Consider the following 24,007-nt stretch of genomic DNA (forward strand, 5'->3'; position numbering starts at 1 on the left):
TCCAAATCCAACAGTAATGGGGTGAGCACATCGGTACTCACAGGGCAGTCCCCACATCACTTAGCCTTCATACCCTTCCTTCAACTACTTCACCTCCCTTCCCCAACCAGAATGCATCCTACTTCACAAGGCGCACAACAAGGATTTAGCGAGTGCCTGTTATTCACACAGACAGCACTGCCCTAGCTCCTGAGGGGTCCAAACACATTAATAAGTTATCCAGTCCAAGTTTCCACGAATTAGGCATATACACCAGCTGACACAATGTAATTAAATGAAGTGCGAGGTCGTACCTAATGAGGTGGAAAGAGAAAGTAAAGTGAAAAGTGCAGAGAAAATGGAAGTGGGTGCGATCCAGGAAGACTTCATGGAAGAGATAATATCTGAACTGGGGTCTGAAGGATGGGTAGTATTCAGACAGGGCAGGAAAGAGAGGGGAAGAAAAAAACCACAACAGAACCAAATGCAAGGAAAAAAAAAAAAAAAGAACCAAATGCAAGTATAGGAAAATAATTCATCTAAGCAACGTACCTTAGAAGTACTTATAATTTTCAAAGCAGTTATCAATCTTTCAATGTACAGAAAGATACTTTCATCTTCAATTGTAAGAAGAATGTCAAAATAGACAAAGAGGCAGAGAAAGTCCTTGAGTGAAATTCTGTAATAATATAAGGAAATAACAACATATACCCAACCTTAATATGTTCGAGCCAGTGAGTAGATTCCAAGTTAGACAACCAGTGAGTCTCCTCAATGTTAGGGTACACAATCTCCTTAAGTTTCCGTAATGATTCTCTCATAACATGAATATTGTGAATATCCAGGAAAACAAGTTCTGCATTTTGATAGGCATCTTCACTTTCATAACCTCCACCCTTTGCCTGGAAAAAAAGCACACACCACAGGAAATCATAAATGAACTATACCTATTATATGTAAACACAAATGAAAAAAAGTGCCATAAAGTATCCAGCAGCATGAAAGATTATACATACATATCTTTTAAGATCTTATTTATTTATTTGAGAGGGAGAGAAAGCATGGGAGTGGGTAGAGACAGAGAGAGAAACAGAGTCCCCACTAAGCAAGGAGCCCAACACCAGGCTCAATCTCAGGACCCTGGGATCATGACCTAAGCTGAAGGCAGACACTCAACCAACTGAGCCACCTGGGCATCCAGATGATTCATATTACTTATGAATAGGAAAATATCAATGACCCAGGACATCTTAACACAGCCACTCTCTATTACACTTTCTTCTTTATAAAACAGGAATAAACACTCACCCTGACTTCCTTATATGGCTGTTAGAAAAATTTTATGTGATACCATATATGAAGGCACTTAAACATTTTCCTCCCTATACTTCCAGTTCTACCCAAACATAATTAGAGAAAATAGAAATCAATAGCTCCACGAGCAGGGACTATGTCTATCTAGTTTCTTTCTGGCCCATGTTTTTCACCTTTCTTCCTTTTCACTTCATTTTAATCTTAATATTTGCAAAATGCTTTGCAATCATGACTTGCCTCAATTTTAACCATGTAGTTATTTCTAAATAAAAAGACGGAACAAGGGATCCCTGAGTGGCGCAGTGGTTTAGTGCCTGCCTTTGGCCCAGGGCACGATCCTGGAGACCCGGGATCGAATCCCACATCAGGCTCCCGGTGCATGGAGCCTGCTTCTCCCTCTGCCTATGTCTCTGCCTCTCTCTCTCTCTCTGTGACTATCATAAATAAATAAAAATTAAAAAAATAAAAATAAAATAAAAAGACGGAACAAGTATAAAAGCACAGAATACCATAGTATATTACTATCTCTATCTTCAAATACTTAAATCTACATTTACAGAACAAAATGAGAAATATCTGGTGTTCAAAATAAGCTGTGGCTGGAAAGAGCTTCACTTTTTTGGACTAATCTTTCTGTCTTTTTAAGTATAATATTCTCCTATTTTCTATGAATCACATATAAAATCAAGCTTTTTAGAGAAATAATGGAAAAAAATTAGAAAAATAGTAGGATATAGGGACCCCTGGGTGGCTCAGCAGTTTAGCGCCTGCCTTTGGCCCAGGGCATGATCCTGGAGTCCCTGGATCTAGTCCCACATTGGGCTACCTGCATGGAGCCTGCTTCTCCCTCTGCCTGTGTCTCTGCCTCTCTCTCTGTGTCTCTCATGAATAAATAAATAAAATCTTTTAAAAAAAATACTAGAATAGCCACTGTAGCTATATAAAATTAAGTGGTCATGTGACTCACACCTTGAAAACAACAAAACTCACCAACTCCTAACCAACAACCATAAATTACCAAAAAAACAGAAGGTCAAGCTTCCTTTCTGACACTATGGGAAATAGTTTGGATTAAAAAATGGCACAGATACAAAGTTAACAGTGTTACACTGGGACCTGTTAACAAGGATTACTCCTGCAGCATGAGAAGAGACTAGGTCAGGGGTAAGAAACACTTTGAATTCAAATTCGTTGTAACAAATTCTAGAAAGATGGGAGTGGAAACTACACGGAACCAGTCACAAAAACAAACAAAACGAAAATGTTCTGGAATCAGACAGTTGTAGAACCTTGTGAATATACTAAAAACACTGAAATATACACTTTAAAGGAGTGCATTTTATGGCATGTGCAGTATACTGCAATAAAATCAACATTTAAAAAAACAGTAGAGCAAGTAGACAGTAAAAGCAAAACACACAAATGGTTTAAAACACAAATGGGGACAAAGCATTCTGTAAAACCCCAAAACCACCCACAGCCACAAGCTCTGAATGTTGTCTGTGAATGTGTGGAAGAAGCAGAGGAAGCAAAAGACAGTAAAGGACTGGAGAACAGGAGGACTACAAGAGAGCTTTGTATTTTTTAGTGTTTTTTCTGCTTCCTGTTTTGGACTTCATCTTCCGGAATGACAGGAAAAGCCCAACAGGTCAATGTAAGAAGTGCAAATGAAACCAGGAAGGGTTCTGTCCATTCTCACAGCTGATGAGCCAAATGGGTCTACAGTAGATCTAAAGGAGTGAATGCTGTCCAACCTTTATAAACTCTCCTAATAGACCAGCCAGGGATCACTTCCACTAAGCACATAATCAAAACTGAGCAAGACAGAGACAAAACAAGACAGAAGGGAAGGTTCAGACAAAACAAAACAAAGGAAGAGAAGTTTCAGATAAGGAAACAGAGGAAGGTGTTGGTTGGGTAGGAGCGACAGGACAGAGCCAGAAGTCCCAGAAAGTAAGACTTCCTATTTTTTAAGGCTACATGCAAATAATAACAGAGGCAGCTCAGTGAAATTATTAGTCCTTCTAACTTCTGGGTACACCTAACTTCTGAACCATGCCCTCTAACTGAAGCAACCATCCTGAAGGAAAACTAATTTCACCTAAAAATGAGTAACATAAAAGGATCAAGGTCAAGTCCCAGAGGTGCTATCCTAAAAAGAGAATGAACAGCAATCATAATATACTACTGATATTATGTAGATGAGAAATTTTAAGTTAAAAAAAATATTATCTGTGATGGATTAGAAAATGTGAAATATATTTAAATTCATGCATTCATAATGATACTTTAAAAAATTAGGCACTTTCACAGGATGATAGGAAGCAAGCTCACCACTGGGAAAACTGGCTAGGAAGAAAGAATCAAGTATTTTTCCTGGCTTTCTTATATGAACTAAATTGCTGGTTAAACAAAATACAGACAAAAGAGTCTCTTTATAGAAAGAGTTCAACCGACAGCTAAAAGCGAAATCATGAAATTAAAATACCACGATTTGGGGATCCCTGGGTGGCTCAGCGGTTTGGCACCTGCCTTTGGCCCAGGGCGCAATCCTGGAGTCCCAGGATCGAGTCCCGCGTTGGCTCCCTGCATGGAGCCTGCTTCTCCTTCTACCTCTCTCTCTCTCTCTCTATCATGAATAAATAATAAATAAAAATCTTTAAAAAATAAAATAAAATACCACCATTTGCAAGCCCAGTCAGTTAATGCATCTAGGCACTGAGCAAATAGCTGTGAACACCTCAAAAAAAGAGAAGTCAGCCACAAATGACATGCCTCCTGATATATCCCCTATAGCCATGCCAAAGGTATCAAACCTGAATCTAAATAAACCTCTAAATTCACATGAAAGAAAGTCAAAGAACAGAAAAAAGGTTGAACCCCATCATAACTCAACAGCTAAATCTGGACTAAGGGAACTCCACAGATAAAATGTCAAGAAAAAAAAGAGATGGGCAAGAGGAAGATTACATATTAAGAGAGACTCAGAAGACATATTAAGCACAATATTTAAAAAAAAAAAAAAAGGCAAAACAAGAGTCCAGCCAGGGATGTATACTTTGGTAATGGAATATAAAGAAATACAACAAGATGGTTATTATAAAAGTTAGGACTGTGGTTACTTTTAGTAGGATTAGAAGGTGAACTGGATTGGGACACAGCACCCATGGAAGACTTAGTGGCTGGCAAAGTTGTAATTCTTGACATGAAGATGATGATTTTGTCATGTCATGAACATCACAAGAAGATTTGTCATGTTCGTATTAAGTTATAAAAAAAGTTGAGGGCAGCCCCGGTGGCGCAGCGGTTTAGCGCCGCCTGCAGCCTGGGGTGTGATCTTGGAGACCCAGGATTGAGTCCCATATCAGGCTCCCTGCATGGAGCCTGCTTCTCCCTCTGCCTGTGTCTCTGCCTCTCTCTTCGCTCTCTCTGAATGAATAAATAAATAAAACTTTAAAAAAAAATAAAGCTCTTTAAAAAAAAAAAGTTGAGAATTCAGGTAAAAAAAATACCTGTCACAACAAGGATATACATTTTTGCAAATTAAAAGGAGGGGGATAACTGTGAGGATTGGGTGAAGGTAGCCAAAAGGTACAAACTTCCACTTAAAAGATAAGTTCTGAGGATGTAATGTAAAACCCAATGACTACAGGTAACTATATACTGTATATTTGAAAATTGCTAAGAAAACAGACCTTACAAATTCTCATCACAAGGAAAAAAAAATGTGTAACCATATGAGATGATGGATGTTAACTTATTGTAGTGATCATTTCATAATACATACACATATCAAATCATATTGTACACCTTAAACCTATGCAATGTTCTCAACAATTATATCTCAATAAAAACTCAGGAGAAAGACATCAGGCTGGTAAACTGAATCAATTTTCCTGAAGAATACTGACAGTATGTAACAAAACTCTTTAAAAATGCATACTTTAAATTTTGAATAATCATTGTATATCTAGGATACTCTTTTAAGGAAATAAAGATGCCAACAAAAGATATTTATTTCACTGATATCCAAAATAAGGATGCCTAGGTAGTTCAGTTGGTCAAGGGCCTGCCTTTGGCTCAGGTCATAATCCAGGGTCCTGGGATCAAGTCCCCCATTGGGCTCCCTGCTCAGCAGTAAGTCTGCTTCTCCCTCTCACTCTGCCCCTCCTCTCTGTTCCTGTGCACGCTCTCTCTCTCTCTCTCAAATAAATATGTAAAATCTTTTAAAATAAAGAAATACTTAAACACTTGATATGAGAAAAATGACTAAATGAGTAATGACACAGCTGTAACAAGTACTATTAAAGTATCTTTTAAGAATAATGTATTAGAAGAAATAATTCCGATAGCATTAAGAGGAAAGACAAAGAAACAAAATAATCAACATATAAGCGCACAAACAAAATGGAGGAAAACACAGCAAAATATTAGTGGACATGGGTGATTTTTATTTCCTTTATTTTTCTATGTCTGCCAAGTTCTTCTATACTAGTACATATTTTGTAACCAGCAAAATGTACCAGTTAATAAAATATATTAGCCTTTTAAAAAGGGGATGATTTCCAAACTGAAATATGTATCAGAATGATTTTTTAAAATAAGATAGGGACTATAACACTTTGCATTACCACCTATCCTGCATTACACTTCTCTTTCCTTTTCCTCTCATGCTAGAAAACATACTAAGTCTCCCTCCTGCTAATTTGGAGTAAAGTTTCAGAAGGGGAACAAGTAATCACTGGAAAGATATATGCTAGTCCCTGTGAGGCAAGCTTCACATATACATTATCTCATTTCTCCTTTAAGGGGGAATAGTTACAGTTTAATAGAGAATGCCTGGAATTCACAATGCTCTCAAAACACTAAATAAACAGGATGGAAATAATTAGGTGCAGGCACCATAATTTAATTAAAAGGATGATCATCCCAGCATTGTTTATAAAAGCAAAAAACCCCACAAATAAGTATCCAACAGTTGATATTATTAGTTATTGTAGCATTAAAATAACATTGTAGATAAATGTTTATTGGCATAGAAAGATACAGTGTCTACAGAAAAAACCAAGACTACTGCTCCAGCTAACTTCAAGTTCAGGTTGAGTAACTTGCACAGGTGGAGGGCAGTCAGCAGAGGGCACCACCAGTCTCTGGGAACACTGCTCTCCATTCCGCAACCACAGAAGCTCAGTCGGCGGTCAAATTTGGAGAAAGGAGAAGATAATTGCTGAACATTTATTATGTGTGTGGGCAAAGGATTATGCACTAGTTTTTATTAGATGAGTTTTGTCCCAAAACAATCCTGTTAGGTATTATTATTCTCATTTTACAAAAGAGCAAATTAAGGTCTAAAAAGGTTAAATGGTCAAAAGACATGAACAGAAATCTCACAGAGGAAGAAGACATAGACATGGCCAACACGCACATGAGAAAATGCTCTGCATCACTTGCCATCAGGGAAATACAAATCAAAACCACAATGAGATACCACCTCACACCAGTGAGAATGGGGAAAATTAACAAGACAGGAAACCACAAATGTTGGAGAGGATGTGGAGAAAGGGGAACACTCTTGCACTGTTGGTGGGAATGTGAACTGGTGCAGCCACTCTGGAAAACTGTGTGGAGGTTCCTCAAAGAGTTAAAAATAGACCTGCCCTACGACCCAGCAATTGCACTGCTAGGGATTTACCCCAAAGATACAGATGCAATGAAATGCCGGGACACCTGCACCCCGATGTTTCTAGCAGCAATGTCCACAATAGCCAAACTGTGGAAGAAGCCTCGGTATCCATCGAAAGATGAATGGATAAAGAAGATGTGGTTTATGTATATAACGGAATATTACTCAGCCATTAGAAAGGATGAATACCCACCATTTGCTTCAATGTGGATGAACTAGAGGGTATTATGTTGAGTGAAGTAAGTCAATCGGAGGACAAACAGTATATGTTCTTATTCATTTGGAGAATATAAAAAATAGTGAAAGGGAATAAGGGGGAAAGGAGAAAAAATGAGTGGGAAATATCAGAAAAGGAGACAGAACATGAGAGAATCCTCTGGGAAACGAACAAAGGGTGGTAGAAAGGGAGGTGGGTGGGGGGTTGGGGTGACTGGGCACTGAGGGAGGCACTTGATAGGATGAGTACTGGGTGTTATGCTATATGTTGGCAAACTGAACTCCAATAAAAAATAAATAAAAATAAAATAAAAATAAGATAAAAAAATAATAAAAAGGTTAAATAATCCATCACCACATGCCACTTCACTTTGACCCCATCAATGCCAGTTGGTGCACATAGCCCACAGAGGGGACACCCTCTGAGTGCCTGTCTCTAGTGGCCCAAGGGGATTGTATTTCTGGGCCCTATGAGTCCGAGACAATTAGAGACATAGCTCTTGATAGGCTACCACCCTCTAGCCATTATACAGTCAGGAGACTGAAATACATCTTCAGTCTTCCTCTGAAAATGGCCCGACCACCTACTAGATCTAGAGCTTTAGCCTGAGGGACAAGCTTCAGATTTATAACACATCTAGAGACTATGGAAACACTCTCAGGAAACATAAGCTTAAGGATACTATCCATCTATGAGCTCACTCTGCCCTGCGGTAGCTTACCTGTACCTCCAGAGGAAAAGCCCATCTACTTGTCTGAAGCCTCAAATTGTGCAACTGTCACTAAGATGACAAGCAAGGTCTATAGTTGCAGTCCCTGAGGACTGGGTATATTTCCATATCTTAAAAGCTGCTGAGAGTCTAGCTCCCAATCAGCCTAAAACTGGGAGATGACTAAGGTCCTTCCCCCTGGAACACCCAAAGTCTCAGTGAGTGTCTGCTTTCAGCTTAGGGCATGAATCAAGAGTTCCAGGATGGAGTCCCACATCGGGCTCACCACAGGAAGCCTGCTTCTCCCTCTGCCTAGGTCTCTGCCTCCTGCCTCACTCTCTGTGTCTCTCGTGAATAAATAAAATCTTAAAAAAAAACTTTCAGAAAACACTCAACATAATAAAGGCCACGTATGACAAGCTCACAACTGTCGTGCTCAATGGTGAAAAGCTGAAAGCTTCTCCTTTAAGATCAGAAACAAGACAAGGATATGCAAACTCACCACTTTTATGCAACCTAGTATTGGAAGTCCTAACCAGAGCAATTAGGCAGAAAAAGAAATAAAAGGCATCCAAAATAGAAAGGAATAAATAAAACTGTAACTTTCTGTGGGCATAATTTTATATAGAGAAAACTCTAAAGACTCTACCCAAAAAGTTATTAGAACTAATAAATGAATTCAGTAAAGCTGTGGGATATAAAATCTATTACATGTCTATACATTAACAATGAACTATAAGAGAATTAAGAAAACAATCCCCTTTACAACTGCACCAAAAAAAATAAAACACTTAGAACTAAATTTAACTAAGAAGGTGAAAAATCTTTACACTGCAAACTATAAGATACTGACAAAAGAAACTGAAGAAGACACAAATACATGGAAAGATACTATATGCTCATGGACTGGAAAAATTAATTTGAAAAATATCATATTTCCCAAAGCAATCTACAGATTCACTGCCATCCCTATCTACTAAATTCAATGCATTTTTCACAGAAATAGAACAATCTTAAAATTTGTATGGAACCACAAAATACCCCATTATCCTGAGAAAGAAAAACAAAGCTAGAGGCATCATGCTGATTTTAAACTACACTAGACGGATGTCAGGGTGGCTCAGTGATTCAGCATCTGCCTTCAGCTCAGGGCATGATCCCAGTCCTGGTATCGAGTCCTACACTGCACTCCCTTTAGGGAGCCTGCTTCTCCTTCTGCCTGTGTCTCTGCCTCTCCCTCTGTGTCTCTCATGGATAAATAAAATAAAATCTTTAAGCTATACTACAAAGCTATAAAAATCAAAACAGTATGGTATTGGCATGAAAACAGATACATAAAACAATAGAATAGAGCAGAGAGGTCAGAAATAAACCTCATGTCAATTAATATATAACAAAGGAGGCAAGAATATACAACAGGGAAGGACAGTCTCTTCAGTAACTGTTGCTGAGAAAACTGGACAGCCACATGCAAAGAATGAAACTGAACTACTAACTTACACCATAGACAAAAATCAATTTGAAATTATTAAAGACTTGAATGTAAGACCAGAAATCATATATTTCTTAGAAGAAAACTAAGCAATAAGCTCCATGACATTGGTCTTAAGTGATCTCTTTTTGGCTCCTACTCCAGAAGCAATGCAACAAAAGCAAACAGGACTACATTAAACTAAAAGGTTTCTGCGTAGCAAAGGGAGCTTCTCACTAGTGAATGGGAGAATGTATTTGCAAATCACATATCAGGTAAGGAGTTAATCCAAAATATATAAGCTCATACAAATCAATAACAACAAATCCAACTGAAAAATAGGCAGAGGATTTAAATAGACATTTTTTTCAAAAAAGACAAAAGACAGCCAACAGGCAAATGAAAAGATGCTCAACATCACTACTCACCAGGAAGTGCAAATTATAACCATAATGAGATATAACCTCATACTTGCCAAAATGACCATTATCAAAAAAATAAACATGATGGAAAACAGTATGAAGGTTTCTCAAAAACTTAAAAGTAGAATCACTATGCAATCCACCTATTCCACTTCTGGGTATTTATTGAAAGAAAACAAAAACACTAATTCAAAAAGATCTGTGTAATCTATGTTCACTGCAGCATTGTTTACAATAGCCAAGATATGGAAAGAACCTGTATGTCCATCAGTGGATGAATGTATAAAGAAAATGTGGCGTACACACACACACACACACACACACACACACACACACACACACACACACCAGAATACCACTAAGCTATAAAATGAAATCTTGCCATTTTTTACAATATAAATGGACCTCAAGAGTATCATACTAAGTGAAAGAAGTCAGACAGAAAAAGATAAACATTGTATCACTTCACTTATATGTGGAATCTAAAAAACAAAATAAATGAACAAACAAATAATAGATACAGAGAACAGACTGGTGGTTATAGGGTGGAGAGTTTGTCAGGAAACAAAATCGATGGAGATAAGGAAGTACAAATTTTCAGTTATAAAATAGATGTCATGAGAATGTAACATACAACATGGGGACTATAGTCAATAATACTGTTATTGCAAATTTAAAAGCTGGTGAGAAGGTAAATCTTAAGTTTCCATTAGAAGAGAATGTTGGAAATTTGTATGCTGACGGATAGTAAACAGACTTCACGTGGTGATTTCACAATCTACACAAATACTGAAACATTATGTTGTAAGCCTGTAACTAATGTATTTCAACTGTACTTCAACAAAAAGTAAACAAAAAATTACAAGATTAACTGACGAGCACCTGGGTGGCTCAGTCAGTTAAGCATCTGACTCTTGATTTTGGCTCAGGTCATGATCTCAGGGGGTCAGTCATGATATCAAATCCTGTGTCAGGCTCCACACTCAGTGGGGAGTCCCCAGATTCCCTTTCTGTCCCTCCCTGTACTAGCGCACACTCACGCTCTTGCTCTGTCTCTCAAATCAACAAATAAATCTTAAAAAAGAGAGAGAGAGAGAGAAAGAGACTAAATAACTCAAAGTCATGCCATCAAATAAGAGAGCCAGGATTAGAATCTACATGTTTGTCACTGGAGAGCCTGAAATCTTTCTACGACACAATGTAGCTCCCATCAAACTCACCTGATTCATGAAACTGTAACTGTAATCTTATTTACTGAAAGATAATCTCACCTTATTGGCAACAGCATTGACACTTGGCCGGGCATCAAATATAAAGATTTTATGAGACTGGGCATTGGAGTCCATGATAGCTTGAAGGTATTTTTCATCCTCTTTGCTTCGTTTTCCACTCACTCCTACCATGGGCTGGCTACACCGAGTGATAGTGGCTTGACTTTCAGGATGAATCCAGGATAAAACCTTAGTGGGGGAGAAAACAGTGACATGCTCTTTATATATTTCTCTATTTATAATTCTTCTCAAAAACATTACTCTATAAAATTCTTTCTAACTGGTTCCAAAGTCTAACCACAAAGGCTGTATAAGACTGCTATAAAAATCATCACCTTTCTTTCAAGCCAATTCTGGCATATGGAAAATCTGCTCTAATCCTTTAAGCAGGTATTGATTTATGGAAGTCATGATTATTTGGAAGTGTTGTCTCTAGAGTAAAAATACATTAAAAGGGAGTTAAGTAAACCCCTTAAAGTTTTATTATTAAAGTGGCAACCAGTCCAACTATAAAGACTTCAGAATGTATAACTTTGTACATAAAATTATTTGAACTGATCTTTCTAAAACATAGTGATTCATCATAAATTCATAAAGTCTTCTTCTTTCCAGGACTTAAAGGAAAAGAGCATCTGTTGCCCTGATTAAAGAGTATATAATTAAAAAAAAAAGAAATAGTAAACAATAAAGAGCCAACTTTGTTTTCAAGAATCACAATTCTGTGCAGTTCTTTAATATCCTTGTCAGAATCTCCAGAAACTTCTTTAAGTCTTTCCTCATTTTAATTTTACTAAATAACTCATTGTCTAAAATCTCCATAAAAGACATGTTGTAGCTATTTTTATCCTGCATCCATTCTCCCATTCATTAACCTCAGCATTATGCAGAGTGCAAAAACATTTACTAGGGCACCTGGGTGGCCCAGTGGCTGAGCGTGTGCCTTTGGTTCAGGTGGTAATCCTGGGTCCTGGGATCGAGTCCTGCTTCAGGCTCCGTACAGGGAGCCTGCTTTTCCCTCTGCCTGTGTCTCTGCCTTTCTCTGTCTCTCATGAATAAATAGAATCTTAAAAAAAAAAAATTTGCAAAGTCTCAAAGCTTCATACTTACTGGGATGCGGCCCCTCGATCTGAAGGATGCCACTCTCTTTAATTCTTCATCAGGAATATTTGCTGGCACAACCAAGAGGGCAGGATATGTATCACAAAGCTCATACCGTTCATTTATCTTTGTTATCCTCCAGCTTTCATTGGGAATTCCCTACATGTGAAATAGAACGTAAGACAAATTACTACCTAAAATATTAAAAGATATTGAAATAAAAGCCATCCTATTTAACTTCTTTTATCTCCACTGTCCATTTTTTAAGTTGTTGGAATAATTACTATCTACCTGTAGTGACTGGTCTTTTAGGATGAGATATTCTAATGTAGGGATCTGTGTTCATTTTGGCAGCCAATTATACATTGAAAGATTTCTCAAATCATTAAATACCGATAGGTGGCTGGATCTGTGTGAAACATATCCAATAGGAAGCAAGGACACAGTAAGACTGTAAATGTTCCTTGTCTTAAAAACAAAACAGTCTCATTCAGGTTGACTGGATGATTGACTTTTCTGCTATTTGTCTACAGAAAGAAATTTCAGGAAGCAGGTACCAACAACCACCAGAATATTATATATATGTTTATCACGTACAGACCTAAAGTGAAGTTTTCTCTCCTAAATTATAGTACTAATGTAATGCTGCTAATCTGACACATATTAGAAAAGCAAGGGAGTAACAGAAGGCAAAACCAAGAGGCAAGAAATACTTTTTAAAAACTTCTTAAAAACATATCAATTATTAAGCTCTCATTTGGTCCTTCAATATTTGCTATAACAAGTCTACTATTTCACATAAGGGGTTACCTAAGTTAGAGTAAGATACTTAAAAATTCTCCATCTTTCATTCTACAGAAAATAGAGCCATTAAATTAATTGGAATTAAGAAAATATATATATTTAAACTTTTATGGCCCCTTACAACTCATATAATCAATCAGAAAAAGAATTTTTAAAGAAACCAAATTATAGTTTAAAAAAAACATTTATTAAGCATTTATTATAGCAATTATAATTAAAAAAAACATTTATCAAGCAAGAAACATTATGCACTGGTACATACCAGCAGCCTCTTTACACTCACACATGCACATATTATTATATTTATTCAGGTTTTGCTAACTTCATTTGATGAAAAAATGAAAGAGGTAATAGAGAATTCTACATACATTCCAAATCTATCCTTTTATTTAAAAGTACATTTTTCCTGAAAAAATTAATATTTTATAAATATAAACACTATACTGGTTCATGAAATTGTTCTAAAATCTGAAATCAAAGGACAGGGGTGCCTGTTTGGCTCAGTCAGTTAAGCTTCTGTCTGCCTTCAGCTCAGGTCATGACCCCAGGGTTCTGGGATAGAGCCCCGAGTCAGGCACCCTGCTTCCTCTCCCTTCTGCCTCTACCTGCTGCTCCAAGCGACTACTTGTGTGCGCGTGCGCGTGCTCTATCTCTAATAAAGAAAAAAAAATGAAAAGAGTGAATTTTTAAAATTTCATTTAAAAAAAAATGAAATCAAAAGGCAGAATGTACTCTCCTTTAAAGAGGTCTTTCTCAAGTAATCAACAAACACCCAAGAGGACATTAATTAAGCAAGGAGAGAAAATTCTCTCCCAGGAATCATATGGTAAATACCATCTAGAGAGTTTTTCTATTTTTTTAGATTTTATTTATTTATTCATAAGAGACACAACAAGAGAGAGGCAGAGACAAAGGCAGAGGGAGAAGCAGGCTGCCTGCAGGGAGCCCCCTGTGGGACTCAATCCCAGGACCCTGGGATTATGCCCTGAGCCAAAGGCAGATGCTCAACAAATGAGCCACCCAGATGTCCCTCATCAAGAAAGTTTCCATGTATCCCTAGCCATGGTCTGTTTCTTCATTGGTGTCTTACACTCTATTTACACCCTATTTAATTAGCTTAGTCCCAACCTACTTCTTATGATACACGTCAGCCCCTCCTTCTTGCCTTCCTCAACTTCTTTATATACTAGACAATTGTTCAGATGAGATCCTTAATTATTTTTTAGAAATAAAAGAAAGACTTAATTAGAAGCTTAAAAATATATTTCCGGGATCCCTGGGTGGCGCAGTGGTTTGGCGCCTGCCTTTGGCCCAGGGCGCAATCCTGAAGACCCGGAATCGAATCCCTCATTGGGCTCCCGGTGCATGGAGCCTGCTTCTCCCTCCTCCTGTGTCTCTGCCTCTCTCTCTCTCTCTCTCTCTGTGTGACTATCATAAATAAATAAAAATTTTAAAAATATATATATATATATTTCCATGATAGAACAAAAAAGTACAGTGAACTGGCAAGTTTATAGAAGTGGAACTTTAGCAAAAACCTTAGATACCACCTTTAACTCATCCCTCTTCCTTAACCCCCTACATCCAATCGAACAATTTCTAATTTTTTTCTTCGAAAAGTACCAAAAGAAAACTTTGCTATTTTCAATCCTCATTACAACTTCCCTAATTCAGGCCATGGTCACTCCTCTCCTGTCCCTCTGCAATCCATTTTCCATGCTGCCTCTCCAATAATCACCTAAGTAAGTTATCATGTCATTCCTCTATCTAAAAATTGTCAGTGGTTACCTATTCCTTTTCACATAAAGTATAATTCCTCCATGAGCAGGAGTGATGTCACCAAGATGGCAACATAAGTGTTCCTGACTTCACTCTTCATCATAAGAACAACTAACAACTATTTAAGGACATCACTGAGAGGATCCTAGAACATGGACTGAAGTACTTCAGCACTTCAGAGACCCAGAGACGCTGCATTAGAAGGTAAGACAAGAGGCTACCTGATAGGAGAGGGAGGGGCCTCTCTAGCTAATCTCAGTTTCCCAAACAGTTTCAGTGGTTGGGAAGGGCCAAGAGCTACCCTGCTTGGGAATGCAGCTCTCCTAGTACTGGCTTTGCTCTGGGAACAATCAGCTCTTCTCTCCTGTCTCCCTGCTTGACTGCTGCTGGTCCACACTCCTTCCAGTTTTTGCCAGTCCTTTTGGTCAAATGGGGTGGGAAGACACTTTGCAGTGTGTGGGGCTATGATGTAACTTCTGGTCTAGGGGTGGGCAAACTGGAGTTTAGGGCTGGCAAAACTCCTTGTTTGAGGGTCCAAATTAGGGAGTTCTACACCTTGCTGAGTTCCCTGGTCAGAGTGTGCATGTTGACCTCACTATCCCTCCCCCTAGGCCAGCGTAGCCCAGCCCAGCACCACACAGAGAGGTCTCCCCTGAGCCTCTGGCTCCTCCAGCAGGAAGGAGAACCCAGGGGAAACAACCAGCACCATCCCCCAGCACTGTGGGTGCCCCTACTTTGAGCCTGTACCTCAGGGACTGCAGGGAAATCTATGGGGCTTATCCCCTGGGAATCTCTGACTGTGATGGAGAAGTGGGAAAGGGCTTCCAACCACCAGCACATGGATCGTGACAAACTGCTTTCACATCTGCTGTGCCAAAGGAGTAACCCAAATCGGTGGTTTTGTTCATCTGCAGAGTAGTCAGGAGCATGCACACTCTGACCAGGGAACTCAGCAAGGTGTAGAACTCCCTAATTTGGACCCTCAAACAAGGAGTTTTGCCAGCCCTAAACTCCAGTTTGCCCACCCCTAGACCAGAAGTTACATCATAGCCCCACACACTGCAAAGTGTCTTCCCACCCCATTTGACCAAAAGGACTGGCAAAAACTGGAAGGTGTGTGGACCAGCAGCTAGTCAAGCAGGGAGACAGAAGAGAAGAGAGCTGATTGTTCCCAGAGCAAAGCCAGTACTAGGAGAGCTGCATTCCCAAGCAGGGTAGCTCTTGGCCCTTCCCAACCACTGAAACTGTTTGGGAAACTGAGATTAGCTAGAGAGGCCCCTCCCTCTCCTACCAAGGCAAGGAGGCTAAAACACAGACAGAGCAGCTGTGGAGAGTGTCTTCTAGCCCATGTGACCAGAAAGGGCTGGCAACAACTCAGGGTAGCAGTGTAGTCCAATGATACTCAAGCCAAGAAGTGGGCAGATAGCTAAGAATCTGCAGAACAAAACTAGTGGTCCTGTTTGGTCAGGGAACTTGGGATCTAGATCAACTTGAGTTAACATAACAAAGAGCTTTACTGGCTTTAGAACTGTTTCTCCTGCCACACTCAGGAAGGGAATCTAACTCACTGCCAAGCTCACTGCTGAATATAGCTCTCAGCCTGTCTGACCAAGGGACCCAATCAGAGAACACAAGAAGCTAAGAGTTGGTTCCCTGAAAAGAAAAATAAAATTGGTAAACTCTTAGGCAGACTAACCAAGGGAAAAAGAGAAAGGGCCTAAATCAACAAAATTATAAATGAAAAAGGAGACATTCCAACTGATAACATAGTAATTCAAATTACTATAAGAGGTTACTATGAACAAATAATTCCCAACAAACTGGACAACCTAGAAGAAATGGAAACATTCTAAGACAACTTACCGAGACTAAATAAAAAAGAAACAGATACTCTGAATAGACGGCTTACTAGTAAGGAGATTGAATCAGTAATCAAAAATCTCTCAACAGAGAAAAACCCAAGACCAGATGGTGTCACTGGTGAATTTTATTAAAGAAGATCTAACACCAACCCTTCTCAAGCTCTTCCAAAAAACTGAACAAGAGGGAACAATCAAACTCATTTTATGAAGCTAGCATTATCCTGATACCAAAACCAGAAAAAGGATACTACTAGAAAACTACATATCAATATCCTTGATGAATATAAATGCAAAAATTCTCAATAAAATACTAGCAAACAAAATTCAGCAGCACATTAAATGGATCATATATGATGATCAAATGGAACTGATCCCTGAAATGCAAGGATATTTCAAGATAGGCAAATTAATCAATATGATACATCACATCAGTAGAAAGAATCATGCAATCATCTCAAAATACACAGGAAAAGCATCTGACAGAATTCAACATCCATTCATGATAAAAATTCTTAACAAATCAGGTAAAGAAGGAACATATCTCAACATAATAAAGGCTGTATTTGACAAGCCCACAGCTAAAATCATTCTCAATGGTAAAAGGTTAAAAGCTCTTCCTCAAAAAAATAAAAAATAATAAAATAAGTAAATAAAAGCTCTTCCTCTAAGATCAGGAACAAGACAAGGGTGCCCATTTTCACCATTCTCATTCAACAGAAGTCCCAACAAGGGGAAAAAAGGTATTAGAGTTAGAAAGGAAGAAGTAAAACTATGTTTATTTGAGACAAAATAGTTTTATATGTAGAAAATCCTAGACTTAACTCAAAACTGTTAGATCTAATCAATGAATTCAGTGAAGATGCAAGACACAAAAAATAACACACAAAAATCAGTAGCACTAAGAATGAATCTACTAATAAAAACAACAAAGAAATCAATCCCATTTATGATAACATCAAAAACAAAATATGGGGCACTTGGGTGGCTCAGTTAGTTAAGCATCTGCCTTTGGCTCAGGTCATGTTCCCAGGGTCCTGAGATCAAGCCCCATGTCAGACTCTCTGCTTAGTGTGGGGTCTGGTTCTCCCTCTCCTCCCTACTTGTGCTTTCTCTCTCTCTCTCTCTCTCTCTCTCTCTCTTTCAAATAAATGAATAAAACCTTTAAAAAAAAACAATAAAATACTTTGAAATAAATCTAACTGAAGGAGATAAAAGATCTCAACTCTGAAAACTACAGGACATGGAAAAAAGAAATTGGACAATGATGCAAATAAATGGAAAGGTATCCCATGTTCAATAATTGGAAGAATTAATATTGTTAAAATGTCAATATTACCAAAAGCAATCTATAGAGTCAATATAAGCCCTATCAAGATCCCAATGACATTTATTACAGAAGCAGAAAAAATACTCCTAAAATTTATATGGAACAACAACAACAAAAAAAACCCAAAATAGTCAAAGAAATCCTGAGAAAGAACAATAAAGCCAGAGCTTTTATACTTTCTGATTTCAAGCTATACTATAAAGCCATAGTGATCAAAACAATATGGTACTCACATTAAAACAGATAAATACCCTAACAACAGAATCAAGAGGCTAGAAATAAACTCACACATAGATGGTCAACTAACCTTTGACAAGTGAGCAAAAATCTCAATGGAGTAAAGACAATCTCTTCAATAAACAGTGCTGGGTAATTGGATATTCGTATGTAAAGAATGAAATTGGACCCCATGTATCACACGGTTCACAAACATTAACTCAAAATGTATTAAAGATTGGGGGTATCTGGGTGGCTCAGTTGGTTAAACTCATGTCATTATTTCAGGGTTGTGAGATTGAGCCCTGCATCACACTCTGCACTGGGCATGGAGACTGCTTAAGATTCCCTTTCTGTGCTTCCAATCTCTCCTCCCTCTCTTTAAAAAGAAAAAAAAAGGGGGGAGGGGGGGAGAGGGGAATTAAGGACTGAAATGCATTTGTCCTAAAACCATGAAATACCCAGAAGAAAATACCTGAAACCATGAAAGCCCTAGAAGAAAATACAGGAATGGAGTTCCTTGACATGGATCTTAGCAATAAATTTTTTGAATAAGACACCAAAAGCACAAGAAACAAATAAAAAACACTTGGTACTACATCAAATTAAAAAGTTTCTGAACAGCAAAAGAAATCAAAAACAATGTGAAAAGACAACCTACAGAATGAAAAATACTTGCAAACTGTGTAACTGATAAAGGGTTAATATCCAAAATATATAAAGAACTTATGCAACACAACAGCAAAAAACTAAGTCACTTGATACTAATGTAACACTGTATCTTAACTATACTCAAATTAAAAAAAAAATTTTTTTAACAGTCGAAGGACCTGAATGAACATTTCTTCAAAAAAGAAAATATAAGAGGATCCCTGGGTGGCTCAGTGGTTTGGCATTTGCCACCAGCCCAGGGCATGATCCCGGAGTCCCAGGATTGAGGCTACATTGGGCTCCCTTCATGGAGCCTGCTTCTCCCTCTGCCCGTGTCTCTGACTCACTCGCTCTCTATCTCTCATGAATAAATAAATAAAATCTTAAAAAAAAAAAAAAAAGGAAAATATAAGAGGCCAACAGACACATGAAAAGATTCTCAATATAGTTATTAGGTAAATGCAAATTAAAACCACAATGAGATCACCTCATACCTGTCAGAATGGCCACCATTAGGAATAAGAGCGGGGCAGGGGGGTAGGGGGAGAGATGACAAATGCTAGTGTGGATTTGGAGAAAGGAAACCCCATTGGTGGGATTGTAAACTTTCAGCCACTATGGAAAACAGTATGGAGGAAGCTCAAAAACTCAAACACAGAACCACAATATGATCCAGCAATTCCACTTCTGTGGATATATACAAGGGAAATGAAAACAGCGACTCAAAAAGATAACTGCACCACCCATATTCATAGCAGCACTGTTTATTATAGCCAAGACATGGATGCAAACCAAATGTCCACTTGTGGATGAATGGATAAAGAAGCTGTGGTATTCTTATACAATGAAATATTAGTCAACCATGAAAAAGCAAGAAAATCTTATCACTTACAGCAACACGGAAGGACTTTAAGGGTATTACGCTAGGTGGAATAAGCCACACAGAGAAAGACAAATACTATACGATCTCACTTACATGTGGACTATTACAAAAAAAAAAAAAAAAAAAAAACTCAGAAAAGGATAGAAAGAACAGATTTGTGGTTGGGGGAAAGGAAATTGAAGGGAAGGGGTCAGGTGGTAAAAAGGCACAAGCTTCCATCATAAGAGAAATAAATATTAGGGATGTAATGTACTCCCATCTCTCAAGCCCTTCTCATATCCTTAAAAAATCATTCCTTGGGAGAACTATTACTACTGGAGGGATTGTGTCACATTCTTCAGGAAACTGGCAGAGTGAGGGTAGAAGCACTGACTTAAATTACATTAATGGCTATTGTCTTCCTATTTGTAGATACGGTAACACATCTATTGCCCCTAAATGAACTGCCTTCCAACCTGAAAAGTAGAGTTGACTAATCAGCGTGCACTTTTTGTAGACGTACTAAAGACTTACTGACAACTACTGATATTCGGCATACATTTTTACACTCTTCTTGCAAATCACTGCCTTTCAGTTAATGTATCCATTTGTCAGAGTCAAGTTACAACCAAAATAACTGGCTTATAGCCTTCCTTAGTTATTTATACTATAGTTCTGAGGATAAATTCTGTTTTCCTTGACTGGACTTGAACGTTTCCCAAATTTGTTAAGCAACATATTTTCCTTATGATTAAATATTTCTGTAGAAGACCATGTTCACTTTCTTAATACTGATTTTTACTCTTTTAGCAACTTGATGATTTTCCTTGATCTTATCCACCAATTTCAAGGGTCCTCTGTATAATCACTACATGCATCAAGAGTTAAAGAAACATCCTCTTACATAACAAATTTAAATAGTTATTAATAATTTTGCCCATTAAAAATTGTATGATCAGCACTATAATGTATAGGTCTATAGAATTAATGTATGTGGCTTTCCTTTCATGTTTTAATGGCTGCACACCATGAAGCTAACCAGTCATGATTTCTGTTTTTAGAGCTTTACAAAGTAATAAAAACAATAATGATCATTTGGATAGATTTCTTTGGTTAATAAAATACCTTCCTATATATTACTAATCCTTCAAACATTCCTATAAAACAATCCTTATGACCAAGTAAAAACTAAAAGCACTGACAAAAATGGCTCATTCAAGAACATTTATTTAAGAGTGAGAGTAGAGATTGTATGCAAACTCGGTCTCTCGGTCTTCCAAATGCTATGGAATTCGACTGTGGTAATAGTTGCACAACTTTGTACATATGTTAAAAGCCAGTGGACTATACATTAAAGTGGTACATTTTATGGTATGTGAATTACACATCAACTTTAAAGAAAAAAGAAGAGGCCCATCTGTATGTTCTGAGATGGTATGTATCCTCCAAAATACATTAAATGAAAAAGGCATAAAATCTCTGAAAGAATACATAGGCAACCAGCAACATTATTTTCTAAGAGTAGAGGTACTGGAATAGTGGGGGACAAGGCTGTGCTGGAAGGGAAACCTACCTTTCCATATACCCTTTTGTACTTCTAAATTTTATACAGAGTGCAAGTATTACCACTTGTAATTTTTTTTATTGAAAAGAAAAAAAGAAACACTCTGATGCTTTATCTTTAGTCTTAAGGTTTATATTAAAAGATTATCTTCATTTTCTCCTGTAATAATATTAGTATACATCAAAATCAACCCCAGAACCTGAATCATCTAACCACAAGAAATACAGTGTTCTCTTCTACACAATATGCCATTTTAGTTACCTCAGAGACAAAGAGCTCTGCAGAAAAGAAGTCGAAAGTTCGTTGAGAAAGTCAAAGATCATAAAACATCTGTATCATTTAACACAGAGTTCAATGCTCTATTCTGAAAGCCACATTTCCTAATCTTGTAATTCTCTTTCTATAGGATTATAGTTGTTTATTTACTCTTTATTTTCTCTTTTTTCACAGTGACTTATTTCTTTTATGTGGACACGGATATTTCATCTGCTTTCCAGAGTTCTATGTTGGATGCTACTAGAACAGATGACAATTTTTGCCGAGACTCCCAGAAACTATTTCTCATTTTGATAATTCTAAGGACATTTGTTAGATTTTCTGATTGCTTTCTCACCTAATTCTGACATTGGCTTTTTGAATTAGCAAAAATCTCTCAATATTACTTGTAGACACTTGATTTTTAGTTGATCCTTTTACTGTGTAGAATCTGCTTCATACTTTGCCAAGCTGATGGCTTTGCAAGTGAATAAGAAATTTTCTGTTTGGGACACCTCGGTGGCTCAGCAGTTGAACATCTACCTTGGGCTCAAGGAGTGATCCCGGCGTTCGGGGATCAAGTCTCACATCGGGTTTCCTGCATGGAGCCTACATCTCCCTCTGCCTATGTCTCTGTGTCTCTCTCTGTCTCTCATGAATAAATAAATAAAAATCTTAAAAAAAACTTTTTTTTTCCATTTTACTGACCACATGCTATTGAGCAACAAACTCTGTTTCAAGCCATTTGGATATCTTTAGTTCTCTAGTGGTGGTTTTTACTCTTCCTTGCTTTGTGAAACAAACTTAAATAAATTAGAAACTTCAAAAGCAATGTTTGATAATTCATAATTCATAATTCAAAAGCAATGTTTGAAATCTAAATACAAAAACCACAGTTTATTTTCTATTTGAATTCTAGAATAATCTGGATCTCAAATCTAATGATTACCAAAGAAACAATCAAAGTGTCTGAACTTAAATTCTCAAGAAAGCAGAGTGGACATGTCAAAAGTTAAAAGATATTTTAGGTAGAATTTAAATATTCAGAAAAAGGCTCTGGGAAGTAGTGTACTAAGAGAAAACAGGGAGGATGACAGACTGTCACACAGATTTCCAGAATGAATTCTGCTTTTATCTCTTACTGTGGTGAACTACACTGATAGGTTTTCTCATAGTAAACCAACCACCTTAGTCATGATACATTATTTCTTTTGTATACTATCAGATTTTATCTGTTAATATTTTTTTTATCTGTTAATATTTTATGTATAAGTGTGTCCTCTATGAAGATCTAAAACTTTCAAAATTTCATGGGGAGCTAAATTATAAGCAGAACTACTAAGAAATTTTTTCAGAATTATAGGATATCCAAAAGAGAAAAGTGTGAGTGAATAATGTTGAATGGCATATAAGAATATGAAAATGTATTTACCATTTAATTCTTACCATTATTAAACATTTTTTAATAAGCTGGTTCACTTGTTAGCTCATAGATGAGTAAAGATTCATAAAAGATCACTAGTATTGTATCAAAACAATTTAAAGAAACTGAAAGGCAGACAAGAAATCAGAATTAGCCTTCATTAAAAAAACAACAAAACCCACAAAACTACATAAGGCTGTTTACTTCCACCATTTTTTGTTGTAATGAAAATGATACAGAATATTAAAACTGAAAGAACAAAAGTACATACCTGTCTTCTATACTCTAGAAGAGAGTCATACAGCTTCCACCCGTTTTCAGGGAATATTTCTTTGTATTCAAAAGCAAAAAGAGGCTACAAAGCAGTAAACAGAATTAACAGCTACAAAGAGACATTTCAGGAGGTAATGAATCAGAAATGTATCCTTATCACACCCCAAATTTTCATTTACTTATCTGCAAGGACTTTTTGTATCGGTGTCCTTTTTTATATTGCTCTTTTACCTCTTATTTTATAATTTTAAGTATGTCTTGTTTTTTTCATATTTTCAAACACATAGAAAAGCACAGAAGCCCACCACCAAGATGTACAAATGCTAACATACCATCATAGTTCCTTTACATATCAGCTGTTCAGGTTTACTTCTAAATAATGAAAGGCTTTACATAATAAAAGACATCTTCCAATATAAATAGTTTTATATCACAGATGTCAGCAGTTAAACAGCTGAAGTTTATGCTATATTTTCTAAAACATACTGAATAAAAATATTTTTTGTGGCATGCAGTGTACCAAAAGAAAATCTAATTTATCATTTATGTAGACAGAATGACAGAAACTATAATGGAAAACATTCAAACAAGAATCAAAAGATCAGTATTGATTCCAAATTTTACTCTCTACTAGCTATGCCCTTGAGTTCATTGCTGGTTTCAACTCTAAAATAAGAGTAAATAATATTTACTACCACAGGGCTAATGTGGAAGTTAGATTATACAATGTTGATGAGGGGGCCTAACACCCCATCACTAGCAGAGAGCAGGAATTCAGCTAAGTATTTGCCCACTCTTTCTTCCTAAAATTGCTAGACCTAACTCTC

The 24,007-nt window shown here is 37.2% G+C and overlaps 1 protein-coding gene across 24 annotated transcripts in view; it reads right to left on the bottom strand.

The window, feature by feature from the left end:
* MTMR2 (myotubularin related protein 2) overlaps positions 1–24,007 on the bottom strand; it is a 117,971-nt gene that overhangs the window by 14,880 nt on the left and 79,084 nt on the right. For all 24 annotated transcript variants that reach the window (XM_072726238.1, XM_072726234.1, XM_072726226.1 and 21 more), the window contains 4 exons: positions 23,179–23,262; positions 12,174–12,323; positions 11,067–11,255; positions 696–881 (listed from right to left, as the gene is read on the bottom strand). In XM_072726238.1, coding sequence (XP_072582339.1) covers positions 696–881; positions 11,067–11,255; positions 12,174–12,323; positions 23,179–23,262 — 609 coding nt within the window. The remainder of the gene's footprint in view (positions 1–695; positions 882–11,066; positions 11,256–12,173; positions 12,324–23,178; positions 23,263–24,007) is intronic.

The sequence above is a fragment of the Vulpes vulpes genome, chromosome 11 (genome assembly GCF_048418805.1).
Source record: "Vulpes vulpes isolate BD-2025 chromosome 11, VulVul3, whole genome shotgun sequence".
NCBI lineage: Eukaryota > Metazoa > Chordata > Mammalia > Carnivora > Canidae > Vulpes > Vulpes vulpes.